Source organism: Trachurus japonicus, chromosome 21 (genome assembly GCF_045865225.1).
Source record: "Trachurus japonicus isolate A0001 chromosome 21, Traja_1.0".
NCBI lineage: Eukaryota > Metazoa > Chordata > Actinopteri > Carangiformes > Carangidae > Trachurus > Trachurus japonicus.
In genome coordinates this window covers 933,086-946,020 of record NC_140927.1, presented here as the reverse complement: position 1 = coordinate 946,020, position 12,935 = coordinate 933,086, and the positions used below count along the sequence as shown (strand labels likewise).

General features: G+C 40.2%; 1 protein-coding gene across 2 annotated transcripts in view; it reads right to left on the bottom strand.

Moving 5' to 3' along the window:
• The window catches only part of slc4a3 (solute carrier family 4 member 3), a 101,205-nt gene that overhangs the window by 35,070 nt on the left and 53,200 nt on the right, over positions 1–12,935 (bottom strand). The window contains exons 3-5 of one of the 2 annotated variants that reach the window (XM_085766381.1): positions 3,544–3,727; positions 1,832–2,082; positions 924–1,106 (exon numbers count right to left, since the gene is read on the bottom strand). In XM_085766381.1, the coding sequence (XP_085622507.1) occupies positions 924–1,030 (107 nt within the window). In that variant the 5' untranslated portion in view covers positions 1,031–1,106; positions 1,832–2,082; positions 3,544–3,727. Of the gene's footprint in view, positions 1–923; positions 1,112–1,831; positions 2,083–3,543; positions 3,728–12,935 lie in introns of both variants that reach the window. The other variant, XM_085766379.1, reaches the window with a different exon arrangement.

Sequence of the window (12,935 nt, the reverse complement as noted above, 5' to 3'; positions counted from 1 at the left end):
TAAATAGCCTACCTGTGTAAACTAAAGCACAAACATTTTGACCTGCTCTACCTGCAAAAGTACAGTGGCACTGCTAACATGAATGATTTTGAAGAGCCACTTGGGGGCAGCAGATTTGATGAAAACACAGCACTGCTATATTGTCACCTCATAAAGTTCTTATGTAGTAATAAAAAAAAAAGTTTCCTATTCATACATAAAGCAGAGACACAGCAACATAAGCAACGGCCAAGGTGAAAATAATTGAAGCTGGCGGAGTGACGGCCTTGCGGTCATTGCCCCTGGCTCTGGTCAGGATGCCCCTAAAAATATTATAATGTCCTATGGCCATGTGTGTGGTGCCATGTCAGAATGCATTTTAAAACTAAGCAGAGGCCTCCAAGGCTGATACAATATATGTATAAATATAATGGGAGCGAACCGATCTTACACTGTTTAGGCTGTTTACATCCCACAAAACTGCAATTTTTATTCACAGACAATCTCAGATGGCTATTCAAACCTACACTGAGGGGTTTGTTTACCTCAACAAAGCTGACATGTCTGTAAACCTAGCTGTAATACAGTATAATAAAAAGTAAATCGTGCGAGAGTCAAGTTGAAGCGCTCAGTATGTTTCCAGGCAATCTGAAGCTCCCATTTCTTTTATCAACAAAGGGATTTCATCTTGGAGCATAAAAGGCCACAACGTTTTTGGTTTGGTTTTGTGGGATATAAACAGCCTAAGATCTGTCTGCTCCCATTACTGCTAGTGATGCAGGGACAGACAGAACTACTGCATAACAGCAGCAATTAAACAGAAAATCTTCAGATTCATTCTTTTAGATCTAAAAGCCCCAGGTTGAATTTCCCTGAAATTATATTTTAATTCTATGCCAGCAGCAGAACATAAACAGAGCAACTTAGATGCTGTAACAAACTACCTGTTGCAGTCTGCATCTTCCCCATGAATCTCCACGTTCTGGCCAAGAGCAGCAATTCCTCCATTATGAGCTTCCCCCTTTATCAGAGTGAGCGCAGCTTTCCTCATCAAAGGATGCTCTTCGTTTTCCGTGTGGAAGGTAGTGAGCGGAACGGGTTCCTCCAAGTCTTCTTGGCTCCCCAAACTAAACTGAGAGGAAAAGGAAGATCAATGAGAGGGCTGGAATGTGCTCACATGCAGTCTAACCTTCGTCTTGCTAGCTTTCTGCTACCATCTATGGTGTTCGGCTCAGTTTTGACCCGTGTTTTAAATCAGCTGTAAAATACACTGAACACATTTTTTTTCATCCAATTTGTTTTTCTTCTCTTGGTTACGTTGTTAGGCTTCATTATCCATGAACATATTAGTTTTAATATTTTTGGTGTGGACCCCTGGGTCTTTTTTTGTCAGTATATCCCTTATCTTCAATTAAACCTTCTTCTCAGCTTTCTGCTACAGTTTATGCTGTTAGGGTCAGTTTTGACCCGAGTCTTAAATCAACTGTAAAACACACTAAAACAATTATTTATCATCCCATTTCATCTCTTGGTTACGTTGTTAGGCTTCCTTATCCATGAAAAGGTTGATTTTGCACTTACAAATGCCATCATTTTAACCATAGCATTTTTTTTGTTTTATTTTGTTTAAATAGAGGTTCCTGACAAAGTCAAAAAGCCTTGATGCTATAGACAAATTTATGTGGTACTTTTATGCATTTAAAACCTGAAAACGGGTCACTGCATGGTGACCCAAACACAAGAGAAGGGCTAAACCAAGCAGGCTGTCCACACCACTGCTGGAAATCACTTAGCAACAGTTATAGCTATAAGCTCTCAACAGAGTCCCTGGGGCTCTTCAGCCTTATTTTACCTGTGGTTGGATCTCAGGTAGCTCGGTGGGCGTGGCAACCACTCCCGGTCCGTCCGTCTCAGACTCGGCCTCTTCCTCGTCTACCTCGTGGATGGTGGGTGTGACATCGGACGGCGGCAGAGACGTCTTTTTTTTCTTCCGTTTTTTCTTGCGCCTTCGGTCTGCGCTGTGCACCCTCTTGCGTAGACGCTGGGGCAGGGGCAGGTGGGTGGACAAGGGGTGGTGGGTATGGTGAAATGTGTGTCTGTGATCTGTTTTTTTTTTTTTTTAAAAAGAGGGAAAAAATAATTTTAAAGTCAAGTCTGTTTGTGAGAAAAATAGCACACTACTGGCATGGCTAATAAATAAAATGCCGTACCCACCATAGTGTTTTTTTTATTTCAAATAAAACTGATACTACAAATGGTGCTGAGCTCTCCTCCAAGATTACAACAGCATCGTCAAGGGAAATTATTATTCTGAGCTACTTTACACATTTCTGTGTACATGCTGTGTTTTCGTGGGAAAAGGCAAAAAAAAAAAAGAAAACAGAGTGCACCACTGTTTTATTTTGTATCCAGAAGAGACAAACAGCCTGTCTGCATCATTTTTCATAACTAATGCCGCTTAAATAAATAAATAAAAAAATCCAGCTTGTGCTGCCTTAGAGGAGAAAAAATTATGTTTATATTTGTCTAGGCAGAGGCTTTTCAGTCCATTAACTAAAAAATTCTATTCTCAGATGAGATGTTCTCTCTCCTCCAAATTCCCTATTAAACATTTGAAAGACGTAACACAAACAAAAGCTGTAGAATTTAATTAACATGCGATATTGCAGAACAACACTGTTGAGTAAACATCTGCTAATCTGCTAATCGCTCGAATGGTTATCAGCCAATATACTCAGCAGACACAGCAATCGGTTCCCTGCTCTGGATCTGATATCTTAACATCAGTCAAACTGTGACAGACGAGGTCAAGTTCAGATTTGATTTCTAAACGGATTTATAGTGGACTGGATTATACGATTATACAATACAGCTGAGGTTGATGGGAAGGTGATTTGTTCCATGGTTATGTGTGTTTTGTCATTAACTTATTTTGGCCTTAACTTGTTTCTTGTCTTCTTGTATATGAGGCGAGATAAGAACTGCAATGTCTATGAATCAAATTAACCCATCCCAATTCAATAGTCTACTGGATGAGTAAATTATACTTAAAGGGATAGTTCAACATATTGGAAAATTGGCCCATTGCCATAATCCCTATAATTTTAGGAGTAGGTTCGTTGCAAGCTACTTTTAGAACAGCGGAGCAGAGCCGTGAGCTGCTCAGAGCTACGCTACGGAGGCTTGTGGATTTTCTTGGTTTCTCTTATCAAACTCATCAAATACACAATCCAACAACTCAAAAACGCTCTGGTGGACAAGTTGTGACCTGCACATTCACCACGCTATGAGTTATTAACAGAACGTTATGATTTGTTTTCAAGGTAACAGTCAAAAACCGTAGGTATTGTGTGTTGCACAGAGAAAAGCAATTTGGCAACATGAAGCTGGCAAAGTTCATTAAACTTACAGTGGCTTTTTGCTGTGGAAAGATTGGTTGAAAAACAGCCCTGACCACAGCAGCACATTGCTGAGCTGCTGTGATGTTTCTGCACATGAAATGACCTGAACTATCCCTTTAGGATGTACAATAGGTACCATGTATGCGGTGCTTAGTTTGCTTACACTCAAAGTCTTTCTCAGTGTAGTGTCGGCCCATCCTGTCTGCACTGGTCGAAGCAGAGTCACTGATGATATCGCCAAAGCGCTCCACAGATAGTGACTTCTCCCAGTCCTCCTCCTCCTCCTCCTCCTCCTCTTCCTCCTGTTCCTCCACAGATCCTTCCTCATCTTCCTCCTCCACCTTCACCTGGAGGAGAATGGACAGAGAAGAAACCCTTCCAATTTGTGATCGAAAATGGCAAAGAATAAAGGTGGAGGGTTACAAAACGTTGATGTATTCACACATTTGTAAGGCTAATCCTGTCACAATCAAAGAAACCATAAAGCATGGGGAGAATAAGGTCATTTGTTCTTGCAGAGAGCAATCACCATTGCCATAAATTTGGACCTTGACAATAACTTGAACTTTCTCTCTCTGATTACTGTATTGTGCGTGTTAGGCCAGTGAGTAATCCAATCAGACGTTCCTTTAGCATAACACAGCTTGGCTCTGACATCAGAGAGCAGCTGCATGAGGGGAGGATTCCTGCTAAATGAAAGTGAAATGCTCATCTAGGAGGGACACGGAGCACATAAATGTGATGTTGTTCTTACATCAATTCTGCATTATGTCTATTACTGTCTCAACCCACTGCAAGTGACTCCCCAAAGGTCTCACATTGTATAAAGTGAGATTCCTTTGTCTCTTTTCATAAAGCAGCTCTCTTCTAATTGGCTCACTGACCTGTTGCCAGTAGAGTAAAACCACACTGTGATGATGACTTTAGGGTCTTAAAACATCAAATATATATAGTAAATGGATCAACATTTTAAAGAAAAGATAAGAAAACCTTTTGGAATCTTGAAATTACAAAAATGCTGAGTCTACTCATGCATTTTTATCCAAACTGAACTAATTACAATAAGAGAAATGTCACAATGTATTTGGTCTAAGTCGGGTACACACATTGGTGTCTGTATTTGCTCTACCTTATGTACTGTAGGGAGGACAACAAATCAATACAACAAAGTGCTAAGCAGCGAAAAAACGAATGCACAAGACAGTCCCCGGAGACAGTGGAGGCTAAAGGGAGTGTCCTGCCAGAGCTGTCTGATAGGTCGAGTCACTAGGACAAGGCCGCTTTCCTCCGCCTCGCATTGGTGCTGGCACAGTGAGCACTCTGGCTGCAGCTCTGTGGTCTCCGATTTCTCTGTGCCAAGGCTCCATTACTCCCTAATTACCAGTGGGATGAAGGGACAGGATACGTTTAATGATCTACCTATCTACACAAGGCTAAGGCAGATGAAGCCAGAGTAGAATAGAAAAGGTAGAATTTAAAACTGACTGAGAAGTAAAAAAGAAAAAAAAGCCTTGTTTTCACTAGACAGCCGACTCATTATTGAAGGTTCTCTGTGTTGCTGCGAAACCAAATCAATTTTCAAATTAATTTCAACCTCTCTTCTGACATCCTCGTCTCCTTTCTCTCACTCTGGAAAGCACTGTTCATCAGAGTAAGACCCTGGATTTAATAATAGTCCTGGTGTTATGCAGGAGAGAGTAATACTTCATCAGATATTACAGGCTTCTAAATGTGCTTTTTGCTTTTGCTCAAGCTCCATTGGGGCAAATGACTCCATCCTCTTTCATGTCAGCTTTGAAGTCAGTTGGGATGAAGGGGCACAGGAGGAGGGCCCCCCCAGCCCAGGTGGTGAAGGCACTATGTGAATAGGAATACAATGACATACAATGGAGTACAGTGAATTTAGCTTAGTGGCTCAAACATGGAGCAAACCTGCTTTGTTAGACAGTGAGGGAGAAATGAATGGTGTATAATCTTATTTTGTAAATGTAAACAAAGATTTTGACATTTTTTACATTGCTCTATGTGGTTTTGTATGGTGGGCAGGGTTAGCAGTCCTAATTAACACAATAATTAAATTCATCTATACAAAATAATACAAGAGGAACTCATCATTATAATACCGGTAAATGCTATTTTTCTTTTCTTTAAATTCACTGTTTTTAAAGCCCCACTGCTTTTTCTTTTCCTAAATCAGCAGTTCATTTTACATTCAGTTTCGGTTCAGGTTCTTGATGCTGTGTGAGTACAGGACTGTGTATCATGTAACAGCAGGTGCATGACACAAGTGAGGACAAGATGCAAACAAAACAAGGACCCACTCATAACATCATTGCTCCCTCGCTAAACTAGTAGTCAGCAACTGCAGCTGCGAACCTTTTTATTTTGTATCTGTGGAAGCCACTCCTCTCTGATATTGTTTTGTGGAACTTCTCACCTTCACAGTTCAACTGTGTTGACCTTTTACAATGGTAAAGGACTCCCAGCTTTTCTGAGAGAGAGACGGTCAAAAAGAGCTTGTTGGAATTCAGTCTTAACTAAAGTCAGTGTTCATTTTCTGAAGGAACACAGCTGCAGTCGTTAAAATTGATCAATGTACACCATTTTCATGCCTGGTGAGAAATGTGACTTTTCTCTGAGGAGCTCTGTTTCATTTCTAACAGTGAATTCTGTCACATTTTCTGTGTGTGATCGTAAACCACACTGTTGAGTTCTTTGCGGAAATGATTGGACATGAATTCATTATGTACCTTCCCCGTCAGTGACAGTAGATATTTCAACGGTAATCTTAGTGTGACTACTTGCACTTGGTATAATAACTTCAGACCTGGTTTGAACAGCACTCCTAAAGCACCTATATGGTCCAGACAGTTGTAACGTCACTGTGTAGGTAACCTCATTGGGAAAAGCTGGCCATTATTAGAAGCATCCCCTTAAAACTATCAGACTTGAGGAATCTGAGAGGACAATTTCAGTCTGTCAGATTTTTTAGTTTTAGTCGGAGGAAATTCATACACATGTACATATGGCCAGTTAGACTGTATCTGACCACTATTGTTAAAAAGAAAAATCTATTGGGCTAAATTACTTTGGACAAAGGAACAAGATTATAGGGTTTGCAGATTTCAACAGGTATAAGACTTTCAAACCTTCATGAATGTAATGGAAAACCTGGGTCAGTAGATGAAGGAGAATCATAGAATTACTGGCAAATTGAATTTGATGAATATGTCAGGTGAACATGACTCTACAGAACTGTGTGTACTCAGAAGTACTGTGTGTGTGTGTGTGTGTGTATGTGTGTCCATGTGGATGCTTGTTTTTATATCCCAGTGGGGACTTGCATACCCGCAGGGACTTCAGTCACTACAGGGACAAAAACTGAGGTCCCCATAGAGCCTGCTTTTTTAGGTTTAGAATTAGGTTGCAGTTATGATTAGGGCTATTTGTTATGAAGCTATTACTTTATAATGCATTTAAAATGTATTAAAAAAAACTAGTTTAGTCTTGTAGTTTTGTTTCAGTTCACAAAAGCATATTTAAAGGAAAGCTGAAGGTATTATAAAAAATATATATGTATTAGAATATAAGCTATTTTAAGGCCAGCAATTAAGGTTATTGAATTATTAGTAGTACTGAACTTATATAGTGATAATGTGATTGATAGTGAAAATGAGAATCAGCAGTGTCAGTAATTAAATGATTGATTAAATGAATCTCTCTGAGTGAACAGAGTAGATCCTTTGACATGTTGTATAAACATGTCAAAACAGACTGTGGTGTTCATAGCACTTAAATAATCCATTTTCATGTTGCTGTGTTGCCAAATATGGGAGACAGAAATCCCATAATATTTATACAGCTATAACAAATGCCGGATAAGAGCTCTCATCTCACCACAGCCTGTTCACTGTTGAGTGTTTGCACTGTGGGTTAATGTCTACATCAAACACAATGATATCCCATGCATGAAAATTCAACTACTCCGTAGCTGCTTTAGCCTCTTCTAATCAATTATGAGGTTGACGCTTCAATTAAAACGTTCCTGATGATCATCTGAGCCAAACTCCACTTCAGTTAAAAAACACACCGTCTAACCTTTTCTCATGAATTGGCCAACTTGTACAACAACATGAATATTTCACCTTTAATGGCTGAGCCAGAAAGATGTATTAAATATTCATTAGCTGCTGACTAATATGGAGGAGGGTGTGTTTGTGTGTGTGTGTGTGTGTGTGTATGTGCGTTGTGCATTTGCCTTGTTTGCCAGGATCAAATAGCCTCTCATCAGTGATCAGATGTGAGTTATTTCTGTCAAGACAGGCTAAGAAATAAAGGTTTGGGTTACTGTTACAACTGCTGCTGGTTGATTTTTAAGAAGGTTTTAATTTCTCAGGAAAAAAATGTTCACTGAAACAAAGAAAACTCACTGAGCATCAGTCTACATCAAAGTCTACAGCACATAACTTTCTGTTCTCAGTCATCCTTCTTGCAAGCACGGAAAGCTTTCTTGTTTTTTCTAACTTTCTTTTTTTCCCTGTTTGTGTTTTTGTCCTCATTTGTCTTTGTTTTGTAGGTATAAAATTATCACATATGGTTGTTAACACAGCTTTTTTTTCTTCTGTTCTCAGCAGGATGAGCATTTAATTGAGATTGTTTATCTTAAACCAAACTGGATGCGCAGAGACGTGTAGCTAAAGCATGCATGTATTAGCAGATATTAAAGGTTACACTGAAGTCTTAAAAAAGAGTCTTCCAAACAAGATGGAGGAACTAAGCCTGAAGTAAACATTGTAGCTCGCAAGACATAAAAAAAAAACAGTTGGATCCTGATATATCCCACTGACACAACAACAATTATGAACAGACTCAACACACCTGACCTTGAACATATCATTGCTAGGTGCAGAGCCTGGTGGTTTACAACCACCACATGCTTAGTCAGGTTATACTGTAGCACTAAAGCTACACTCCACTCCACTCCACTCCACTAAGCAGTTACATAACCCCCATCCTGAAGGCTGTGTTGTGTCCTTATCTAGGCCAGTCTGACCACCTTTCTTTGATTATGTGGTCGGTAAACCAACTAGCAGACCAGGCAGAGTCTGTCCTGAGGCAGCGATATCTGCTTTGAGAGCACTAACTGGACAGGACTTCATGCTTAAAGCAACTCTGTCACAGTTCATCTCAGGTGGCACCTCTGTTCAGGAAATGTGGGTGTTGCCCTCCAAGAAACCCCAACTCAATAAAACGAATGAATCTTTTCAAGGGATAGTTCAATATTTTGGCAAATTGGCCCATTGCCATAATCCCTATGGTTTTAGGAGTAGGTTTGTTACCTTTAATTGTTGGTGCAAGCTATTTTTAGAACGGCAGAGTTGTTTTCGAGGTAAATTCATGAAAAACCGCTGATGCACGTTCCCATTGGTGATAGTTTTCCGCAAGCAGTCTCTGCATTTGTCTCGAAAGGTAAAAGGTAAAGGTAAAGGTACTTTATTTGTCACATATATGCTAGTACAGTGAAATTCTTTCTCTGCATTTAACCCATCCCTGAGGAGCAGTGGGCAGCCACGGTGCAGCGCCCGGGGACCAACTCCAGATTATGAGCCAGTGCCTTTGGTCAGGGGCACTGACTGGAGGATCAAAACAACTCTGTCTCGTAACATTCTATTATTATCTCATAGTGTGGTGAATGTTCAGGTCACAACTTGTCCACCAGAGCGTTTTGGAGTTGTTGGATTGTGTATTTGATGAGTTTGATGAGGGAAACCAAGAAATTCCATTAGCCTCCGTAGCGTAGCTCTGAGCAGCTCGCGGCTCTGCTCCGCTGTTCTGAAAATAGCTTGCACTGACAATTACAGGTAACAAACCTACTCCTAATACTATAGCGATTATGGGACAATTTCCCAAATTTTGAATCCCTTTTGAGGTTCAGAGGTGCTACCTACAGCGGTAACAACATTATGAGTTATAGTGTTGCTACTATAAAGTAATCTTAAAAGAAACATAAATGATTCCTGATGCATGTGGATTGGTATCATGGCTGTTAAAATGAAGGACAGTCTCGCTGTAAATGGCCACATTTCTTGGAAAGCTCTTTGTGTCCTCATATCTAAGGGGTACTTATAAAGTGAGAAGATTGCTGCAAGGAAAGCAGCTGCACCCAATGGTGTTCCAGGAAGTGTGCCATGAATAAATGCTGGTAAAGACTTCAGCAGTTTGTGCAGGTCTTCACAATGTTTTTGACCTCTCATTGGCCTCTGCTTTGGTCCAAATGTGCCTCATGTCAAGTTGTGACATCAAGCCCATTCCCAAGCAAAAGCAAAAAAAAAAGCTAAATCCCTTGTGAGGTTGATTTAGGCCCCAAACGCACCATCCCTGCTCTTTTGGACCAGCGTCAGCTTAAAATCAACACGGGATGTGAGCAGCCTCTCTATCCGTAACACCACTGATCGTCTTGAAAGACTCGTATATCATCCTGCTTGTGTCAGGCTTTGGACTGGCCTTCCATCCTACCATTCCCAACAGATTTGTGTTGGACTTGACCACAACTGCAACCGGACCCTGGACCCACCCTCAGAAAAACATTGCCTTCATCCTCCACCTTCTATCTGAACGCCGACGCTCCACAAGGATTTGTGCTGATTCCTTCTGTATGCTGACCTTGTACTGGCCCCCATATCCTAACATACTGCACCACAGCATTGCACTGTATGCTGTGTGTGCAGAGGGTCATCATGGCCCAAAACATAATTAGGACAGAGCTTCCTGCAGCTGCGGACATCTACCAGGCCTCTGTAACCCAACCCACATGTGAGCACATTAATACTGATCAGCTTACTTATTCAAATTCAGGCTAAATTAAAAACCAAAAAATGCAATCAGTTTATTTGCCTCTGCAGAGTACACTGCTTCCTGCTGCTTCCTGCTTCTTTTTATTCGGCAGTGTTTAAAACTGCTTCCCACTCTCCCTTCATCCTGGTCTGTGTGATTGAAGGAGCTGGCACTTTTCCCAGGCAAACAAACCACAACCAACATAAATATCAGCATCAGTGTTTTGCTTTGCTTTTCACTGGTAAACTAATATTTATGAGCAGTTATTTCCAAATTGTTTACCTTATCTCTGGCTGTGATTCTCTTTTAAATGTAAGTCATAAGAAAGATTTTCTTCAACATGGACCGATCATTATCTATTGTGCATGCACCATTTTTTATTCCCTCCTTTGCACTACCAACATCAACCAACAGCACAGGCAAGGAGGAATTAGATGGCAAAGCTTTTAGTTGTGAGCAAAGTTGAATGAAACTTCATACTGGCCACATATAGTATTTTCTAATGTGTTCCTGCATTGTTTTTCTACCTGTTTTAGCTGTTGAGTTGTTAATATGTCTGAAACTGACTATGTCTCCATTAATTTAGATGTTTTATATATTCTGTTGGCCATTTGCTGATGTTTTTTTAAACTAAGGGCAGGAAAAGAGAAAGAGTGACATACAGCAAAATGTCTGGGTGGATATGGACTCAGGGGAGAATACGTCAGTCCAACCGCCCATTTCTCCGACTACCCATTAATTCTAAATAATTAATTTATTGGATGGTTATGGTTAAGGTTGGGTTACTTAAGTCGGAGAAATGGGAGGTCGGACTTATCAATGCAAAAATATAGAAATGTATGGTCAGAGAAATGGGAAGTCTGAGAAATAGGACATCGGACAGATGCCATGCACCACTCAGGGGTGGAGGTTCTAGGGTTCATGATGGTGGTCAACAAAATCCACGGTATAATGCAGCTACTGACAACTATGGCGCGGACAGCTCAACCTGCAACTTCCAAAGTCCAAAGTATTTATCATTTATTTTTTTCTCTCTTTTCTCTCTCTCTCTCTCTCTCTCATGTCTGTCCCTTCTTCTTTGTGTGTATATCTTGTTTGCTGCTTTCTTGGCCAGGCCTTGCTTGGAAAATATATTTTTTTATCTCAAGCAATCTGCCTGGTAAAATAAAGGTAAAATAAATAAAATAAAAAAGTCAAGAGGAGCAAACACACACAAAACAATGAGAAAACAGCTTCATCAATTGACCAACATGTGCTGCAAATATGCACAATAGAACATAAATGATTCCTGGGGACACTAAAAAGCGATGTAGTACATGACCAACTTTTTTCCCCCTTCCTTTTCTTTGAGTATTTGCAGTGAATTTGTTGTCAATTGGTGGAAACAAAAGCTTGATGGCAATAATGAGCAAATGAAGAAAAGATCTTTGTGAGAACGCTGGGAAATAACTGCTGCAAAAACAACAGCAACACAAAAACAGCCAATTCAGAAACGTCTTTGCCCATTTGACAACACGGAAGCCGCATGAAAACCTGCTACAAAAATTATGATTCCTCATGCTCCATGTTGCTACTGATCAGCAAACCTCACATAATACCCAGTGCATTGTGACCACTGCATTTTATAATGAATATTTAAGCAAGATCTTGTCTTGTTTTAAATTACAAATAATATAATCTTAATCTTAAAACTCACATTCAGTGACCAAAATAACCAATAGTTTGTTAAATATTATCCATACTCAGCATCCTCACGTGACCAAACCATATTAAACCAGGCAATAAATCATCATATTTAACTCTCATGTCATAGCTGAGTGCAGCATCGTTAGGCTATAGGAGGTAATGGTGCAAAGACGTTTTCCTGCCTTGTCTATGGATGCTGCGTTTGTGTATGTGTGTATTTTAAGTACAGAGTGCACAGTAATTGAGGGTAGGAAATTGAAGGGTCCACTTATGTAGCCGAGCATTCAGCCTATTATTTCCTTCAATCCAGTGTCACAATATGCAATGCACACAGTGGATGACACGGTCCCTACAGCGCATAATGACACATCACCTACTTAGCTGGCAGAACCTTTTTTCCTCTGAAAACAGAGGCTAATCTGTTTCACTTGAATAACAGCAAGACAGCTCAGTGCTATGCAGGACATGAGCATTTTCCACAGACCCACGTGCAATGCCTGTTTTGAGACACCGGAGGGAACAATTCAGCATTAAACACATTTCAATGCACTTTTCATTCTAGATAATCATCATGTCTTTGTGTATGGAAATTATATCCCTATTAGTCTTTGCAGGGGCATAAGACCCGGTCGCACCAGCGTTTTTAAACAGCAACACTCACACTCTGTGGCTAAAAATCATTTTAATTAAATCTCTGCAATTAGTGGATTCACGTTAAGGGGTGAAGTAAGTCTGTGTTCATTTGAACTTGGGTGAACTCTGACGCACACGTTTGTACTAAATTGGTACCGGTTCCTGACTGGTCGGTACTGAAATATCAATAAGCTCCTGGACGAATGGTGCTGCTTTTGGTATTTATGTAATGTTGATACAGATATTTATTAGGTTACGTTATAATTCCATAAACAAGAGTGAGTATATGGTGCTTAATATTTATATCCAACATGTCACTGTTTACAAAATCCATATCTAGTCTGTTCTTACAGAATAAAGTTTGTGAAGTGTTTGCATCGAGCAGACCTGCTGACAGTGACA